Source organism: Zalophus californianus, chromosome 7 (assembly GCF_009762305.2).
Source record: "Zalophus californianus isolate mZalCal1 chromosome 7, mZalCal1.pri.v2, whole genome shotgun sequence".
Classification (NCBI taxonomy): Eukaryota; Metazoa; Chordata; class Mammalia; order Carnivora; family Otariidae; genus Zalophus; species Zalophus californianus.
This window is the reverse complement of record NC_045601.1, coordinates 14,790,358-14,810,969: the sequence shown is the minus strand read 5'-3', so window position 1 is coordinate 14,810,969 and position 20,612 is coordinate 14,790,358. Positions and strand designations below refer to the sequence as shown.

Genomic DNA, 20,612 nt, shown 5'->3' with positions numbered 1-20,612 from the left:
ATCCACTTAATAATAATTATTTTAATAACTATTCTTATTATTCAGGCAACAATACAGTGTGTTATTACTGTATTATTACAGTGTAATTACTATGTACAGTATTCTGCTCAGCACTTTAAGTGCATTTTCTCATTTACTCCTCACAACATCCCTGTGATGTAGATACTATTATTATCACTATATTGTAGGAAAGGGCATTTACAGACGTTACAGAGGTTAAGTAACATGCCCAAAGCCAGACATACAGAAGAGGGACAAAGCCAGAATTCAAATTTAGGTCTTTTTGACTCTAGAGTCAAAATTATCAAAATAAAAATTAAGATAAACTAATACATAAGTTAAAAATTATAGTATTAATAACACAAAGAGAGTTCCTAAAAGGAAAACCAAGAAAAAGACATTGTCACAAATACACAAAAGAAAAATCATGGGGGAAAGTAAAGATTCAGAGAGGGAACTAAAAACAGTTTTGATATTACATAAAGGAGCCTATATCTGGAGAATAAGAATAGGAAAAGGCGGTTTATACCGCAGTGAGAAATGCATGAAATACATTGTACATGATTGAAATCTGGAAGCAAATAGACTTGTATTTAATGCAACAAATACAAATAGCAACAAAAGAAAAAGAAGTACAAATACTGACATTTGAGGCTCAATCTTACAAAGAAAAGAAGTGGACTGGCCAACATTCTAGATGGAGAAAGATAAAAAACAAAGAATAAAAAATAATTCCAAGACTACAGAAAAAGGATTCATGGGCATCCATAGGTGAGTATGGTCTTCTTGTAATAACTGTTCACTAAATGTACAAATACTTTAAGAGCAGCTGGGTCCCCTATAATTTAACCCACAGTATATTCTTTTTTATTTATTAGAGAGCCAGAGAGAGGGAGTGGTAGACAGAGAGGGAGAGAGAAAATCTTAAGTAGGCTCCACATCCAGTGCAGAGCCCAACATGGGGCTCCATCTCACAACCCTGAGATCATGACCTGAGCCAAAAATCAAGAGTCAGATGCTTAACTGACTGAGACACCCAGGCACTCTGAGCCTGTAGTATATTCTTTACCTGAACCTTGAAGATTTTTTCTTCAATATAAAACACTAACCTTGGAAACGGTGATTATATCATTAAACTGTGTTTTCAGTTCCTCTTGAGCTGTTTCCTTGAAAGATTCATCCTCTGTCTTCTGGTAGAGCTCCCTGGATTTTGAGGTGAGACTCTGCAGGACTCTGGCATGGTCTTCTGCCTCAGATAAAATGGACTGGAAGTGGTCCAGAAGGGAAAACTTCTCCTTCAGACCCGGCTGCAGTTGCAAAGGATGCTCTACTTTTTGATCCACTGATTCCATCCACTGCTCCAACTGGTTTTTCCACTCTAGATAGTCATTCCATTTGCTAATCACAGACTCCAAAGTGCTAGAATTAATGTGACATAGTACAAAAATAAGTTATCTTGACATCTCGACTGAAACCAAGTATGAGGGCATTGCCTCCATGTAAGCTGTTTGAATGCTATTCTGTGATAAAAATATTGCTTTTAAGTGCAGGGAGAAACACTACCTCTCTGACCCACAACAGTTTCTTCAAATGAAACTAAATCTATGTTGAATTTGAAGTAAGATGTTATAGTCATATAGGCATCTAGAGGTTTGTCTTCCAAGTGCTAACTGACCTAAATAAACAGACAAAGTTATGAGTTTTGTTGTTAAAACATCAGTACTGGGGCACCAATTAAATTTTATTTAATAGATATCATTCTTATTTTTCTTGGACTCAGTTTACCTTATTCAAATCAGCTGATAACTATTAACTAGAATTCAAAATTTAAGGGATTCTTTCTAAGTAAATAATATCATTAGATTGATTTTCACTTTAAGGATATATATGCACAGTGTTTAGTGCTTCTGAGTTGAACGTGTGAAGGAACAAAGGCTTAATGTATTTATAATATAAGAAACAATAGTCACATTAAGTCATATAAGTAATAGTCAAGCAAACAGCTCTCTAGATTGTCATGTAAAAGGCTCTCCAGACCAGCATCTTTAAAAACTATTCTAAACTCATCCTCAGTGACCATTCCGAGCATCCCGTGCATATAATCCTATGATCCTGGAGTTAAATCTTTGGTAAATGTACTTACAGCATCTCCTCAAATTGTTCCTTTTGCATCAAAAGAAACCTCAACATAAGTGCTTTAAAGTGCTATTCTTTCGTCAAAGAATTTTCCAGAAAGTACAAATCAATCTCGCCTCTCCAGAAGCAATCCCAGGCCCTGCATCATCCTACAGTCCCACAGTATCTTAGTAACACAATCTGAGTCAGTGTTTTAGAATGCACACTACCCTAGCCTCTGAGCACTTAGAGAGGAAAAATTGTTTTGATTCGTTATTTTAGCTCAATAATTGGAGCACTGCTACTGCTCAGCATGTGGTTGTCAAATTTAATTTCTTGCTGAAAAGGAAGAATAGAGGATTTGAATCTGCTTCTTGTATTTAACGTTTTATTCCAACATCTGAAAACTATTCACCCACATTGTTATTCACTCTTCTGGAGCTGGCCCGTTGCCAAGGATTGGGAGGGTTAGTTCATGCTCCAGTGGTCCACTCTATCAGAACCATGGGATCTGATTTTTTTTTCTTTGCTGACCATTATGAGTTATTACTGAGATTTAAAGTCCTGCTGACTTTGGGAGTCACCACTTATGTTCCATATTCAAAGGAAACAAAATCTATTTCTTATGCTATTCATTTATTTATTATTAAGCACACACTTCTTCAGGTGACCTAACACTATATATTGCTTTCAGAATATGGCTTCTGGAAGGTAATTTAGTATAATTCTGACTGCAGGTCATTTGTCCAACCAGCCGCCAGATTATTTGTGGATACTCAGAGAAGAGAGGAAGGTGGAAATCTCCCACTCATAAATGTAACAGCAACAACACCACCTGGTGTAACACTCAGTATCTTCTCTAATTACTCATGAGCGGCTGGTACAGGGCTTCTCAACAGGAACCCTAGGAAATCCTGGGTGGGCTGATTGTTGGCTGTGTGAGAATGCCCCCACGCACTGCAGGATGTAAACTCTCCTGGCCACGTCACTAAATGCCAGGGATGCACCCATCACTATGACAATCAAAAACTCTACACACATTTCCACAGCCCCATTGTGGGTGACATGACTTCTGGTTGAGAAAAAGATTCATACTTAAGTTCAATAGTTGCTAACAAATTAATTTCCTGTATGTTCCTCCAAAAAGGGAAGAGTTATTAAAGACTTGCTTTGATGAATTGAAAGGAGGTATCTTACTGCGCCCATGCTGTGTACAAGATGCCATGAGAAATATTATGGGAGATGAAAATATTACACACCCACACACACATACACAAAACAAGCAAACAAACAAAACTGTCTTTGCCATTACAGAAAATACAATCAGGGCAAAGACAAGCAGGCATACAACTAGCTAAAATAATATGCTTGGTAACTCTACCGCAGGATACTTTCAGCACTATTTCATCATTTTACTAAGCCACTGGGTTTTACTTAGGCAAATTAACACTGAAAATAGGCTCCGTACCTCTGAGCACGGACAGAGGAGCTCATGATGTCAGCCCACACGTCTTTAAGGGTCTGTAGCTGAGTCTGAATCACCTTCTGACCTTGTTTGTTGCTACTTCTCAAGGCCTGTTCCCCTTTGCCAATGGCCATATTCAACTTAACTTCTCCTTCACCTTTCATCAGGAGAATATCCTAAGAAGGAACAGTGAATACAGGTCAGTAGGAATATTAGAACCTTCTCATATTTTCAGGAACTATTATGTTTCCCATGAGAATCAAGGTAGGGAATATGTTACTCACTTTATTTTTATTTATTTTTTTAAAGATTTTATTTATTTTTTTGAGAGAGAGAGCAAGCAAGCAAGCATGAGTGGAGGGGGAAGGGCAGAGAGAGAGAAGCAGCAGACTCCCTGCTGAGCAGGGAGTCCGACATGGGGCTTGATCCCAGGACCCTGATCCCAGGACCCTGAGATCATGACCTGAGCCGAAGGCAGACACTTTAACTGATTGAGCCACACAGGCACCCCTACCTTACTCACTTTAAAATGAAAACACAACAACAACAACAACAACAAAATGAAAACACAACAAACCTGTTGCACCCTATTGCAATATGATACTTTATTAACTCCAATTTAAATTCTTGGGAAACTCGGGGCCACTAACCTAGAAACTGTACATTTATTGAATGTTGATTTCAAAGTAAAAATAAATTATTTTGAAAATGAAGGCACACTTGTCAAAAACCTACCAGTCCCCTACCATCACTGCCTGGCTAATTTCTATCCTCCCACGTCCCCTTCACTGACTGCAGTCTGGGCTGGTGGCCTCCCTGTGTTTGCAGGACACCCTTGTTTGCTTCAATCATGACCCCTGACTACATGGGGTAACGCAAGTTACAATTTACAGGTTAGTCTCTCCCACTGGACTGTAAACACTTAGAAAGCCAGCACTAACTTTCATCTCTGTTTTCCTAACAACTTGCATAGTGCTTGGGGTAGAGGAAATATTCCACAACTTTTGCTAAATACTTACTAAGTGACATTAAAAATTATTTTAAAGCTATTGAAACAAAAATGTTTCTTTACAAAGGAGAAACAGGGTTCCTCCACATCCCTTTTGCCAACATCATCTTTTCTCCATTGGGCCCTCAAATCTTCATTTAGAGGCTCACAGAACAATTGAGACCCAACTCAAACATCTGTGAATCTAAGCAAATTGATCTTCACAAGTTGTCAGTGTCTGGCTGGTGCTCTGCCTACCTGTATTTGTAACAGCCGCTTTTCCAAGGTGTCTTTGCTTCCAACGGTGCTCTCTGCAGCGGTCAGTCTGTCTTGAATGCCTTTCACCCAGGACCACATGCTCTGCAGGGCTTCCTCCAAGGCCTCGTGCTCATGCAGGGCCACTTGGCAGCTCCGCAGTCTCTCTTTGGTCATTCTGAGTAAGTTCTGGTAGTTCGTGAGGAGCTGGGAGCACAGGCGTCCTTCTTTCCCAGCACCGTGGCCTTCTTCACTGAGAAGCTGCCCTCTCTGGGAAAGCTTATCCAGAGATTCTCTAAAGAAAACAGAAAAAAAAATTGAATTCTGACTTTCTGGAGCATAGCAGAGTGACAGGTGATTGTTGATCCTGGAGAAGTCACCAGACAAGAGCTCATAGCTGCCGTGCCTTTGAAATGAAGATGCCAGGGACTTTCACAGGGCTGGCTCTGCATTCTCTACGACTTCTCTGGATGCAGTCTATGTACATCAGGGAATTTCACTCCGTCTATGCTGTGCCTAGATCCTGGCCCCTGTATTATGAGGAATTCACTTCAGAAAATGGCCCAGGACTGCTTCTCCAGCCTCATCTCTAACATCTCTGTTCTGACTAAATGCTCTAATCCTGAAATGTCCCCAAACCCTCTGCTTTTTGGTGTATACATGGGATTCCTCCTTTGTGAAAACCCGTTGACTCTCCTCTGCTTTCTTCTAGTTGGCCCTTCAAAGCCCAGTGCAGGCATCACCTCCCTAGGCAGCGTGGCACTGTCCCCGAGACGGAGGAGAGTACAGGGCTCCTCCCCTGTGTGCCCTCTGCCCCTGTCTTGCTCTATCACCTCAAAGACCCTGTCTGTCTCAGTCCACAGGCTTTCACCTTCTGGAAGTCAGGGGCTTCTAGAATTCCTCTCATATCCCAGGACCCAACACAGAAGATAAACTGCAAAAACAAAACAAAACAAAACAAAACAGTTTCTATCAAAAGGCCATTATGTGAGTGCTGATGGGTTTCTTTGTATCTTGGGTACTTGGCTCATCTCAGTTTGGAGTTATGTTAATTAGGTGCAGGAAAAGTGTAGTCATATGTGGCTGGGTTGGCTTCATCTTGTTTTAAAGAGTTCTGAACTCTGATCAGCTTGTCTATCAGGAACTCCCCCAAGATACCAGAAGGGAGAGTGCAGATGTGTGAACATGAACTCTTGTGAGTACTAGAAAAAGAATACAAACTTTATCTCCGACAAGGTCTGTCATGTTTTTCCGATCAGCTACCAAAGACATAGCATCCTGTGGCCCTCTAGGAGATGTATTATTTATATGATATTGCATCCACTCTAAATTACATTTCTTATAATCTGGTAAGACAAGAAGTTGGCTTAAGCAACTATATGAGTTAAGTAATTCAGGACAATGTATACCACTTGCTACTACAAAAAGAATTGCTTAATGGGTGATAAAAGTTCAATAATTCTCAAATCTGGGGTACTTTAAAAAAAGGGCATCCCCCCAAGATAGTTGAGTACTTGAAATATTATGATGAAAGTCCAGAGTGCTAGGAGGATCAAGTGGCCAGCAAGTGAGAAGTCAGGTGACTCAGCTGGAGAAGCGGGGTGAGCAGCAGAGTACATTAAGATTGTCTGGAGAAGTAACCAATTACACAGAGCCTAGCAGCAAGCATACTTAAGGACTCTTAGCATCTGATCCTGGAATATCAGAGAGTTACAGCTCAAGAAGAATATATAAAGTCATTTTAGAAGTTTGGAATAAAGAGAGAAATAGGTCTGACCACGTTACATTGTATCTAGACCTGATTTAAAAAGCAAATAAAATGCAGTATAATTTTCAAAAAGTTAAAATGATACTGTTATCCCATTAATTCAGCAAATATTTTCTTTTTCTGGCACTATATCAGACATTGTGACTATAACAATGATAAAGACCTAAAGATCCCTGGCCTTGAGAAACTCCCTGTCCAGGGTTGGCATGTATAGAGTCAACAAGAGTTCACCCCATGGGAAGAGCTCAGAGATGGGACTGAAGCATTCCAGGGAATAATAGTCATCAAACTTGCACACCAATAAGAACTGTCATTATGGGTCATGTTTGTGTATTTGTTTACATGTTTGTTTTTTAAGGCAAGGACTACTAGGCATATTTGATCCAAAAGAAGATTCAGCAGAAACAAGGAATGAATATGATCAGAATTAGACTTGAATTGATCAGTGTTCCTGATTTGTCTGATCAAGCAGGCTAGGTGCTGGCTTCTTCTGCTTCATAGACAGGTATATCTGCTCTTTAAGAGGATAGATCAGAAGTTTGGGTCAAGCTGTACTCTAAGTGTCAACAAAGCGATTGATAATGCCAGTTGGATTATGAATTTAGGGAGCAAAGCCCTGAAGCTGGTGGAGTTAAAAGCACAGTCCAGAGAACTTTGCCTGGGCCAGGAGCCAGAAATGTTTGCTCAGTCGGGAAACAACGAAGAGACAAATACTGTAGTGGAGAAGAGGAACCTCCAGGAAGTCAGACTTAATGACCATACCTTTTGCTTTACTAAGAATATTGTGAGGATTGGGGTGGATTGGAAATGGAACTAGATGCTATAGTGTGTGAAGAATATATGGAAATGGGTTCTATAGCATTATTTCTGTAAGTGAAGAGTACCTTTATAAGGACCTTCTATCCTTCTAATAAGCTCTGAGAAGAAAGTATGGTATTATTTAGCAGCACAATGCTTACAGGCTAATATCAAGAAATACAGGAAATGAGTGGCCTATCCAATTTGTTGAGCAAAGGGAGGTGGATGCAGATAGCTCCTCATTTCCATCCCTATGTTCTCTCTAGAATACCACCCTGCCATAGAGAGCACTGCACAATCATCTGTATTCTAGACATTTAGGGACAGAAACATATACAACCACCACAATTAACCAACCAACCAAACAACCAACCAACCAACCAACCAACCAATTAACAACCAAACCAAATAACCAACCAACCAGACAAACAACACTTGTTAGTCGGGAAAGGACCTATTCCATTTTAGCGCCATACCTTGCAGCCAATAGTTCTCCTAGAAACATTTCAACTTTATGGACTTCATTCTTCTTCTCAGGAATGTGCCGTTTACTCTCTCCTAAGTTTTCTGTACTTAACCTTTCATCCATTTCATGGATCCATAAGTTCAGTTTTCTATGCTGATCCTCAAAGCTACAGAAAAGAAAATACTTTGTAGAAATTCTTCTGCACTCATTACAATAAATAAATTATAATATCTGAGGTCACAATGTCTATGGCAATTAAAATCTCATGAATTTCCAAGTATGGAAGAAAACCCAACAATAAGTCCATCCAAATTATCACTTATTTCAGTAACAAAATGAAAAATCATGGAAATTTCTCTTGAGATCCTATCTTGCTGAAATGATTTCCTGATAATCAGCTGGTAATTATCAGCAAGATTACATTCCCACGTCAACGTACACTTAACTTGTGTCTTACTACAGGGACTCTGAATTGGAGTGGATGGATTAAGTAGGGCAGTGGAAGCCCAGTAAAGGAAGGGAAAGTCATCTCTGAGTCTTTGTATCTTACAGAGATTTGAATATGGCACAAGAGCACAAGGACTCTAAGTTTTGAAAACAACATTAAGTTCTCTAAGAAACCTGTACAAGAGTAAAGCAAATTACTCTGTGACCAGAAAGGCATTTTGATTATATGACATCTTTTTCCCCCTGCTTTTTTTCCTTCTAATTTTATATTCACCCCTGTTGACATAGCTTCCTGATTGGAATCTTCATTCACAAAAATTTGGCAAGTGTTTTTTGCCATCACTCCAACCCAACAGAAGTGGAAGCAAAGAAAAGATATGGATAATCTAAAACCTGGGTGTCAAAGCTCTCAGATTTTAGTTAATCAAATAGACAAAAATACATGCATGTATGCCATTGATAATAACTACTGAATATAATTCCTTACTTTTTCTATATAGAAAATAAAGCCAAACAGTCCCATCAGAGTCCAAGCAATTAATTCTTGTCCTAGTATGAACCTGTACTTAAGTATGAACCTGTACTTTCAAATATTATTTGTTTATTCACAGTGGCTCTTTTCTCAAAGTCTTTGAGACTGTGTGATGAAGTCTACGCTTATCAAAACAACCCTACCTTCCAAGTTCTAAAGCACAGTCTTGAAGAGCCTGCTTGTCTTTAAGGCATTGTTTCAGAAATGCTTGAAATTCTTCATTAGCCTTTGTAATTTGTTCCTGAATGCTGCTGACAATTTGTTTAGACACATGTGCATATAAAATTTGTCCTTCTTGAGTCACAGCATCAAGCTTGCTCTGCCCATCACTGATGGAGTCCAGAATGTTCTGTTTCGAGAAATAAAGGTAATATAAAATATTTGCTATTATTCAGGGGCCCTAGAGCACGGAAGCACTGATTATAATTCTAAGTTGAGATAGTAGAGCAAAAGAAGAAAAACAGAACCCAGAGCTCAAAGGCAGAATGTCTTTAATAAGACCAGAATGAGAATGTACAACTAGACAGACTCAAGGCTCATAATCGAGGATGGTGCCAGCCAGTCAGTAGAACCACTGAGGACGAAACTGTGAACAAGGCCAGCCTGTAAAGAGGGTGTTCTCTCCCCATTCTCACTGTCCCAGCCCAGCCCAGCCCAGGCTCTACTTCTTCACACGTTCCTGTGATGCCCTCTAACTGGTTAGCTGCCTGCACCCCTCCCCCTCCTCTGATCCCCCCTGCACACAAAGTCCTCTCTTCAGGTCCCTTCTTTTCTTGGTGTGCACCTCTTCCTTGAAAGATCACAATCATGAGCGGTTTCAGCAGAGAAAAAGAACCGCAGAACTGCGGAGCTAGCCCTGCTTCTCCTCTGAGCTCCAGGGTGGCGTCTGCGATGGTTACTCAGACTTTTCTTTGTGGAGTTAGTTCCACTGCATCTCAAGATTAAAGGGGACAATTCCACATTTAAATTCACCATGCTTCCTGGAAAACCAACTTCCTTTATCATAATGATCTTCCTACTCTGACTTTTCATGAGTAATCTACATAACTGTCCTCACTGATTAGGCTACAAAAATCCTCATGTTCCACATTCATTTAAAAAACTATTTTTACTTATTTTATTTTATCTTATTTTATTTTTTAAGATTTTATTTATTTATTTGTCAGGCAGAGGGAGAAGCAGGCTCCCTCCTGAGCAAGGAGCCTGATGCGGTACTCGATTCCAGGACTCCAGGATCATGACCCTGAGCAAAGGCAGTTGCTTAACCAACCGAGCCACCCAGGTGTCCCTAAAAAAAGTTTTTAAATAATACTTAACTCAGTGCTTTGTTCAGATGAGCTACCTGAAAATCTTGTCAATCACTTCTGAACTCTACTTCACAATGGCTTTTTCATTCCTGAGTGCATATATTTTTCATAGTCCGTAAAACCTGTAAAACCTGTATTATCTACTGCTTTCCATAGGCCCTAGCTCCAAATTTCCACTGCAGGTTATTAAAAAACACAAGTCATGTCTTCTTTTTAAAACTCTTCCACGATATGAGGCACCAGGGTGGCTGAGTCGGTTGTGTCTGATTTCGGATCGGGTCATGATCCCGGGCTCCTGGGATCCAGCCCTGCGCCCAGCTCTCTGCTCAGCAGGGAGTCTGCTTCTCCATCTCCCTCTACTCTTCCCCTGCTCAGGCTCTCTTTCTCACTCTCTCAAATAAATAAATAAAAATCTTAAAAACAAAACAAAATAAAAAACCTCCTCCACAATAGTGTTATGAAATAGATGGAATTATGTTTTTACTACTAGAAAAATTAAAACTAGGTTTAGTTTTGAATGAATTCCAAAGAATGGTCAATAGGCTAAAAGAGAGAAGAACAGAATCTAGAAATTCTGTAGCTCTGATTTATTTTCTCAGCTTACTTTTCCATATTGTCTATCTCCTTATGACTCAAGAAATCTAATCTGTTAGAGAAGAAGAAAAGTTTGAATAAAATAAGAAGATCTGTGGAAAGAGATGATTTAGGTCTGACCTCAAGGCACAGGAGGGCAGCTGGTAGGAGAAGAAGAAGCATTGTCAGCTTTCATACCTGAAGATCATGGAGCTTTGCCTCTAGAACTTTGCTGTCACCAGTTCGATCAGATGATTCTTTTGCTGCTGCCTTTATCCCAGAAAACCACTCTTGGAATTCCTGCATAGACTCTTTTGAAAGTAATGAAAATGAGAAATACATCCAAAACACTGAATGAGCCTCCAGGATTACCACAATGAATTCATTCTGGCCTTCAGCTCACTGCATCTTGCCTTACAAAATATTTCAGAAATAAAATAATATAGAATATACTACAGCATGACTGTTCATGGCAGGACTGAGAAATTATTGCAGGGAAAAGACTGAAAAGAAATTTCTATTCCTGAAATATCTGATTTCCCACCATCTTTCTTTCTCTTGGTAAAGAAAGATAATTGTCTGAATATGGAAGACAGCGAAGGGAGAAAGGCTCTAGCCATTTTTATGGCAAAGGAAGGAGCCATCTTCTCTTTCCGCCAAGCTGACTTAGCGAGTCATTCCGCATCGTCATCAGGGCAGAGGCACTGCTGTGTGGGAAGCCGAGTTGGGGACATATGACTGGCGATTTCCTGAACTATATAGCTGCTACTGTTTCATGGCCTCTCCTAATTTCCAAGTTTACTGTGTTACTTCATCATAGCCATGGAAGTAATTTTCCACACAAATGAGCTACATGTAGCAAACCCAGATGAAATTTGGAATCCTCAAAATGGTGGATTCCTACTTTCTTGGGCAGAAAGAGGAAGAACTCAGCTTATGGCAAGAGCCCAGGCACAGCACTTCCACTGCTCAAATCTCGACACACAAATGGATTTAAAATGATCTTCTTCTGGAAGGTTTTCTCCAACTATTGCTGGCAGTTTCTAGGCAGCCTTTGGTTTGGATTCTTTCTGGTAAACAACCGATTCATGCTAAGCCCTGCCAGAGCTCACCATTGAAGTGCTTCTCCAGAGAATCCTGAAGGCTGGCCTGTGTTTTGGAGCACAACTGGGTCACAGCTTCGTGGTTCTTTATGAGCCCCGTCAGAGCACTGCCCAGGCCTTCCAACTCAACAGAATGGTACTTGCGGCACAGACTGTTGAGATTTTCTTGGGTGGAGCTGATGTTGCTTTGCTGACTTTGAAGTTCCTTTTGTATTTCCTACAGAATGAAAGAATGCCATGAAGGATATTCATCACATTAAAGGGAAATAGCATACTCCACTATGGTACTTTTCAGAAACTGATGCTGTTGAAATCCACTAGGTAATGTATGCACTGTTGTGGGATTTTTTTTTTTTTTTTAGTGTTTGTAATAGATCTGCTGACTCTTGCAGAATTTTGCCCAGTTCTCCTTGGGACCAACTGCAAATAGCTGTTGAAAGGTACTAGGATTTGGGTTACAGTCTAGGATTCCAAGCAAATTGAGTAGGTTTCTCAGGGATTCCAGCCCATGATCTTGGGTTTAGTCGGCTGACTAGAAACTATTAATAGAGTCACCACCTAAGTTCACATTCTTTGATGGGCTCATAGGGCTTTGTTTCAGGGTCACAGGCCATACCAAAAGCATTATATTTTTAAAATATATGTCCTTCGTCTTAAGTACAGTAAGAAAATATGCTAAAGAGAACAGACATATGTTAAACAGTCAACTCACAAGCTTTACAGACAGCTTATCAGGAACATTATCTCTATGGATAGATGACATGCAAGTAGAATGTTGTCTCTCAACTATTTTTTAAAATATATTCTTCCCTAGATAAAAGCAGTTATACCAGCCAATAAAAATAATTAAGAATTGAAAAACTATTTGGCATTCAAATTTGAAAATTCATGGAAATTCAAACAGGTCTTCTATAGGCTCTACCCATTTACTAAAAAATATATTAACAAGCATAGCTTATGAGCAGGTCCAACAGTAATGCATGCTTTCTATTTTTAGAATATTTGTCTTCAACTTCCTACCACCCGAATTCATTCCTCCAACTACAACTTACTCTGATATGTCCAATATCATGAATTAGTTGGCCTGGTGTTAATATAGGTAATTGAGAGCAAAAGTTGTATTTTTATTCTAGTCACCACAAAACAGGAAACCAATATTACCATTGGAAGTATACAAGTTTAATGATAGGTGAATACCTACCTTTACTTTTTTCAGCCCTTCCCATGTCTCAGTCTGGGCACAATTCTTCAATGATTCTTCTACTTTTGTCAGCCAGCTCGTTATGTCACTAATAAATTTCTCCACCTGTGTACTCTGAGCAGTGAAATCTCTCAAGGTTCCTTTTGCTTCTTCAGTAATTTCTTTGGCATGCTCCAGTTTCTGCCTTAGGTCTGCTTCTATAAACTAAACGTAATGTAAGATTTCATTAAAATCTATGAAGACCAGAACACTCATTCTGTAGGAATTCTGTTCATGTGCAGCTTCATTGTAAAAAACACATAAGCCTAATCAGGGATGCTAATTCAATTTTTCTAAGAAGGGAAATCAGTGGGTACAAGTGGTCAAATATTGTAAGTGATGGGAAAGTGGAAACAGTAAGGATTACAGTTGACATTGGATGTTAGAGTGGCAGTTCTGACTGAGGGTCCAAGGAATACGTAAGTTCACATTTCAAAAGCAGAGCTCAACCTACAGAGTTACCAAGTTGGTGACCAAAACCCTGCTCTTACTTCTTCCTGGGAAACACTCACACATTTTATGCCCTGATGTAACCACTACTTTGAACAAACAGCACTGATGGATTTTATCATAAAGCAATTTTATTTTTGTCTCCCACTTTAAAGTATTCAGTGAGGCTACTTCTTCTCTCCTCCCAAATGATTTGTTTTGGGAGGGCTCCTGACTTCTCTGGCCCTAGAGATAATAAAAGGACTTATAAAATCACGATAAATTACAAAATGGTTTCAACTCCACAATTAAAACATCTAGGCCCATTTAATAATCAACTTTGAACTTAAAGGCTTTTTTCTTATCCCCAGCTCAGACCTGCTACAAACAGGAAGCCCACCTGAAGGAAAGTGCCAAGTGCCTCTTTGTCTTTCTTCACTTTATTTCTATTCCCCCATATTCTACAGCTTCTGACCCCTACAGGCTTGGACAAGTAGGAGGTGGGTGAGGGGCTCTGAAATTTTTGATGTCTACTGTGCACTGGCATCTGTGCTCCTAGGCGGGGTGATGTTTTGCATTCTCTCCTGTCACAGGCCTTAGTCTGTGGGGTTTTCTGAGACGCCCCTCACGGCTGGGACTTCCCATTGACATTGTTTCCATGCAAGTTATGCACTCCTGTTTCTCCTTCAACAGCCTGTGGGCAGCTCTGTTTCTTGCTGCTGAGGCCCGTTCCTTCCTGGAAAGCCTTCCTAGATAACCTGAGATATCCTAGATAACCTTCCTAGATAACCTGAGATATCCACACACTGATGCTTTCTCCTTGCCTTTCCTCTGATGATACCACTCTGGTATTCACACCAGATAATTCTAAGATGCACGCCACTCAAAACAATCACTTCTCCTTTGGCAAATACATCAACAGCTAGCCCACCCATCTTTCACCCATAAAGTCTCTCAGGGGAGTTAGAAAGGAGACTCCAGGGTCCATCAACTGCAGGGGCACATGTCATTCTCTCCAGATGGTACCACTGAAACTCTTCTTCCTTTGAGGTAAGGAACAGGTGTCCCGACACCTCTTCATTGAGTAAATGTGTGTGGGGGAGGGGGGTGAGAAAGCGGAGTACAACAGTAGCTCTCTCCCAAAACCCTGCCTCCAACTTAACTCTGCAAAAGTCCACCTGATGCCCATTTATATCCTTGACACAGGCGACATGCATAACACTCCTTTTTAGTTTTCTATATGATTAGCACCCTTTGCCTCTTCTTGCTTCGGGTGAAATTCTAACATTCTGGTATATGTATATCATCCATTGAGGATACTAAGTGACAGATACACAGTCTCAGGTCAGAGCAAACGTATAATCAAGCAAGATAGATGAGTTAGCAAGAAGCAATAAGTAAAGGACAAAGACACAACAGGAAGAAGGCAAACGTAGAGAAAATCCATGAGGGCAGCAACAAATGCACAGGTTAAAGCAAGGCAACAGAACACGTAGCCTGGAGCCTGCTGGCTGCCGTAAGAGCCCCCCACCCCCACCCCGCCTCACTGGTTGCTCCCGGAGCTCCCTCACTGAAGTCTTCCAGGCTTGCCGGTCATATCCAGTCTAGCCTGCCTGCCCCCTGTGGGTCTGTGCCATCCACAAGTCCTGAAAGGAGGTTTGCAATGGTGATCTCACAAACCCAATCACTGCGTAAATGAATTAGAAAAATATCAATATGCCTAAGTGTGGTTTCTGTTCTGGGCCAAACACAAAATGGTCCATGAGCCAAGCTGGATGATACTACTTCCAAAATTTAGTAAGGAAAAGGGGAACTAATCTTATTATAATACTTGTATTAGAAATATGCTATTAATACTAACACAAGGAATTCTAAAGATGTTAATGTTTTAACCCCCATATATGGTAAGATCCACATGTTTGCTTGAAATTATGATGATGATAATAATGAGAATATATATGTATTACATATAATATATAAAATTTATTTATTGTTATATATCAATTATATTAGAGATTATATTTGAGATAGAGTCTAGTATATAGTAGTTATTACAAACCTGACTGAGTACTTACCTGAAGGTCTGGTGGTGTTTCTGGATTTTTAGTTAATTCTTTAAGATCATTAACTTTGCAATGAAGTTCTTCCAATCTCAAGGCTTTGTTTTTAACTTCAGACTGCCAAAATAAAAGACAAAGAGAAAAAGCATAACTTGTGCAAACACTGACATATTACATTTGGCACTTAATAATTCCAAGAGTTAACCCAACTTCAAGCTAGGGTTTACAAAAAAAAAAATCTCTGATTTTCTGAAGACTCATTATTTATGCACGTGGAAAAATGTCATCATTAACTTTCACTTCGAATGTAAGGGAATATGCAGAACTTTCTTCCCACCCTCCCTTATTGGGAAAAAAAAAAAAAAAAGCTCCTGGAAAAAATTAAACACTAACTAAAAAAGTCTTGAGTCAGTGGGGATTTTCAGTAACCATCATTTATTCATTAGCATTCATATCACTGGCTACCATGGCAGCATTAAACTTTTGAGGAAGCATTTCAAAGTAAATACACATTAGGAATGCCTAGTTACTATAGATTATATGTAATACATCAGAAAGGTTTCAAATAAAAATTTAAAATATTTTTATTTTAAACAAATACCTTTTTTATTTTTTGCCATTTGTTTATTTATTTATTTCACCAACACTAACACAAAACAAAGAAAAACAGGCAAAGAATCATTACTGAACAAATTAGATGCTTGTAAACTTCGTTATTTATTTGGGGCCACAAAGGACCATTTGATAAAGTATCCCTCTCAACTTAAATACAGCATTTTGGTGCTTTGTGGACACTAATAAACCTCCTGATGCCTTCATTCCAGAAGGTAATTTACTTACCCAGTGAGACATGATGAACTAACAGGCCCCCTGGCTTTCTCCAGGAGCAGGCTGAACAACTAAAGAATCACACCTACACACTTACACACTTTATTTTTGAATTGCAACAGCAATGCACAATTAGGCTCTGGGCCGAATCCGGTCTGCTAATTTTATTGGTTGCGGCACCACAAAGACAGTCGGTAACGTAAAGAAACCCACCTCTGTGAGTGACTGAACCTGGACATGACTGTGGGGCTGATGCCCACTGGCTTCCTGGATCCCAAAGGTCAGTAGTTGGAGGGCAGTGCGTGCCAATTAAACAATCAGCTCTCCAAAAAAAAAAAAAAAAGACCCTGACTTTGGTATGATAAATCGTATTTACCACCATTTTGAGCTACACCATGATGTCACTGCACATGAGGTGGGAAGCACTGCACTACAACACAGTGTTCTACGTTTCCACCATGCAGATTGAATAGATACCAACAACTCAAGAGCCTAGATAATAGTTGTATGTAGAGTAGAAATTAAAAGTGGTAAGTTTTAAGTATTTATTAGCTTAATTTTTAATATAATTTAATTGTAAATTTATTTACAATTTAATTTTCAATAATGGCTGTGTTTAACGCTGGCTTGCAAACTTCTTTAAAATTTAGTAATTGACTTTTGAGATCTGGTACGAGCCCTATTCCGGTGGGCACCACTGTTTTGAGCTGTAATGTTAATTTAACATCAAAGAGAAATTAAGAGTCTGCAGTATCCCTCTCCTGATTGCATGTTCAGTCTGGCTAATTTCCTCTACTTCTGTTTGCCCTTAGCAATAGGCGTTTGATTTAAAAATCTCTAGAAAGTTCTTTGGGTCAAAGCTAGATAACTTAGGTATACAGCTGATTCACCTACATTTTTTCAGACTGCAGTCATTCATCATCAATCTGTCGTGTTCCATTTGTGTGCTGGGCACAGTACTGAGCACCCAGGCATGCAATGGCAACTAATCTCTGCCCTTGTGGAGAGTAGTGATTATATGCTTTACAAAATAAGTTACTCTTGTCACTGTTTCCTCTTACCATGCTTCATTTTTCATCCTAGCCTAAGTACGACTGCACATTTTACATACATACTATAATATAAATAAAGTAAATGCCACAGGGTAGGGACTATGTCTGTTTTACTGTTTGTTCTGTGTCTAAAACAGTGCCTGACATATTTTAGGTGCTTATTAAGAATTTCATGAGTGGGGATGCCTGGGTGGCTCAGTCGTTAAGCATCGGCCTTCAGCTCATGTCATGATCCCAGGGTCCTGGGATCGAGCCCCGCATCGGGCTCCCTGCTCGGCAGGAAGCCTGCTTCTCCCTCTCCCACTCCCCCTGCTTGTGTTCCCTCTCTCGCTGTGTTTCTCTCTGTCAAATAAATTTAAAAAATCCTTAAAAAAAATTTCATGAGTGAATAAATAAATGAATGCAAGAAATGGAAATAAAAAGTTTAAAATAAACTGGTGACTAGAACTTTGAAAGGCCACTTTCTAGGGAAGCCTGTCACACTCCAGTCTCCCGTTTTCTCCCATTTCTGAAGAGGAAGTGGAAGAACCTAGCACTTAGGGTAAGTGTTCAGCACATGGTAAGTACTTAGCAAACATCCTGTTTGAATGAAAAAAAATTCCTCTAAATATTACTAAATTACAAACACCTTCAATTTGGTTTTCCAATAGCAAGGTGTGATAGTCTCAGATGAATGGAAAAATGGGGAAAATATAGATTTTATGGGCTTTTACTTTTCTGCTAATATTTTAAGTATGGAGCCCCAACTAAGAAGTGATAAAAATGGGGGGGGGAGTCTTATCCATTGCCTATTCACTCTCAGGTAAATAGCAAAAGATAGTTAAGACTTTTGTAACATTCATATGTGTCTCTGAAAGACAGACCTTTAAAAAAAAGGACACAACTTTCTCATATTCTGGTCAATGAGCTCATAAGATCACAAAGGTAGATGTAGTCAATTTACCTCAAACTCTTTAAGGAATTCTTCTGCTCTGAGGCTGTTATTCAGGTTGCTGATGCTTTCGGTCAACTGTGGAACAGAACTATTGGACCACCCATCGATTTCATCTTTACTTGAAAGTACGTCAGCCCAAATGGTCAGGCTTATCCGCAGCTTATCCATGTTTTCCTCAATTTTCTCTGATATCTGGGATGGAAAACAGAAGCCATATCATTATTAGTCTGAGGCTTTAAGATGCTCCTTGCCCCACCAAAGTACTAATAATGTTGATGCTGCCTTAATCAAAACATTATATTCTCACTGAAAAACAAAGTTTTACAAAAGTTATTATAGGGGAATTAGTGCACTTGACTCAAACAAATGCTAACCATTACATAAATTGTTTCTGTCATTGGGAGAGTTGACTGAATTTCTGAGACATTCGATTTTCATTTGTAAATTGGGAAACTAAGAACAGGTCTATTGGAGTCAACTATAACATACTCTTAGGCTGAGTTCTACAGGATAGGGGTCCATCGAGGGCAGTATTGTGTTTATTTTTGAAAGTAACACAATAAGCACTTTTATTTGTAATGCTGAAACATAAAAATGGACATTAGACTTGAGCATATTTATAGAATAAATAAATACATAGGACATCGGCCAACTTTGTAGGTTTAAAGGAAAGCATTATTGTTTAGTAGTCTTCCTGTAATAAGAATGTTCTTTCAAAAGTGGAGGCAGGGAAGGTTTTCTGCAGTCCCCAAATTATGTGATTACAGTACACAATTATCAATGTCTAACTTTAGCAATTCAGCTTATGTAATTTAATCTACAGTAATGCACTGTAGGTTAATAGAAGGGCAACAGCATCACTGGATTTTTGAGCTGGAAACTATATAAATATGTATGGGTTGAGATGTAGAATTCCAGAAAGATCAAGTGACTTATTCTTCTGTCACATAGCTATTAAATTACAGAGCAAGAACTAAAACCCAAGGATGTAAACTACAAGTCTGATGTTTTTCAATGCAAAATTATAGTCTTATAACTCTAAATTATTATTATAGTTTAATATTCTATAGAATATTTATAAATTATTCTTCAATTTTTATCCATAATCCCAGAGTTTTGAGGGGAAAAAAACATTTAGAGTTATAAATTTGTTGTAATTGAAGCTACCAAGTGAAATTCTAGAAAATCTGCCACTAAGTTTCATTTTGTTTTGTTTTGCGTTGTTTTAAGAGGAGGGGGGAGGAACAGAGGGAGAAGAAGAGAGAATCTTAAGCAGGCTCCACCAGGCCCAGCGCAGAGCCCAACCCTCGGATTGATCACACAACCTGAGAACATGACCTGAGCGGAAATCAAGAGTCCAATGCTTAACTGACTCAGCCACCCAGGCACCCCAAAAAATCTGCCACTAAATTTTAACAAAATAAAGCAAATAACTTTTTTTTTTACTAATTCTAAACTTTATGTGAATACTGTTTTATTTTTTCAAAATATCATTTTGCATGTTAGCATTAAGAGTTAAAAGTGAGGGGTGCCTGGGTTGGCTCAGTTGGTTAAGCATCTGCCTTCGGCTCAGGACATGATCTTGGGGTCCTGGAATCGAGCCCCGCATCGGGCTCCCTGCTCAGTGGGGAGCCTGCTTCTCCTTCGCCCTCTGCCCCTCTCCCCACTCATGCTCGCGCTCTTCTCTCTCTCTCAAATAAATACAATCTTTTTAAAAAATAAAAGTTAAAAATGGAATTCACATCCCTGAATAATCCTTTGCTGAAAAATAATGATTGACAAATGTGAATATTTAAACTGTTCATACAATCCAGGTGATTATCTTACATCCAGCCATCTGTCCACAGTGCTCTCCATGTCTGTTTTCACCAAGATGAAATCACTACTGTGAATTTTTTTCAGCTCAGATAACAATTGTTTTCCTTTACTTGTAAAGTTATCCAATTCTTTCTGTTTATTACACATTTCGTTCTTGGCAGTTTCATGCTGTGGACATAAATGTTTCCTTAATTAATAAAATAATCAGTGATAAGTCAGGCGTTCAAAACCATTTGCCTCTAAGAAATTTAATTCATGGTTGACCTTATACAGAAACCAGTGATATTAATGAACTATACATTTTTTGTATTGCTAGAATCCTAGGGTATTAGTATTCCTTAAAAAAAGTCTGAGTTTATTGGCATGAATTTTCTCCATCTATATGTACTGACAAAATTGTACAGAGAATTCATTATACGTGAAAATCAGATCTA

The 20,612-nt window shown here is 39.1% G+C and overlaps 1 protein-coding gene across 1 annotated transcript in view; it reads right to left on the bottom strand.

Annotated features, from left to right (window-relative positions):
• The window catches only part of SYNE1 (spectrin repeat containing nuclear envelope protein 1), a 454,337-nt gene that overhangs the window by 223,952 nt on the left and 209,773 nt on the right, over window positions 1–20,612 (bottom strand). Inside the window, 11 exon segments of the mRNA XM_035728590.1 lie at window positions 1,110–1,419; window positions 3,584–3,756; window positions 4,827–5,118; window positions 7,866–8,021; window positions 8,978–9,183; window positions 10,913–11,025; window positions 11,827–12,034; window positions 13,019–13,222; window positions 15,562–15,663; window positions 18,370–18,552; window positions 20,188–20,346. Of these exon segments, the coding sequence (XP_035584483.1) occupies window positions 1,110–1,419; window positions 3,584–3,756; window positions 4,827–5,118; window positions 7,866–8,021; window positions 8,978–9,183; window positions 10,913–11,025; window positions 11,827–12,034; window positions 13,019–13,222; window positions 15,562–15,663; window positions 18,370–18,552; window positions 20,188–20,346 (2,106 nt within the window).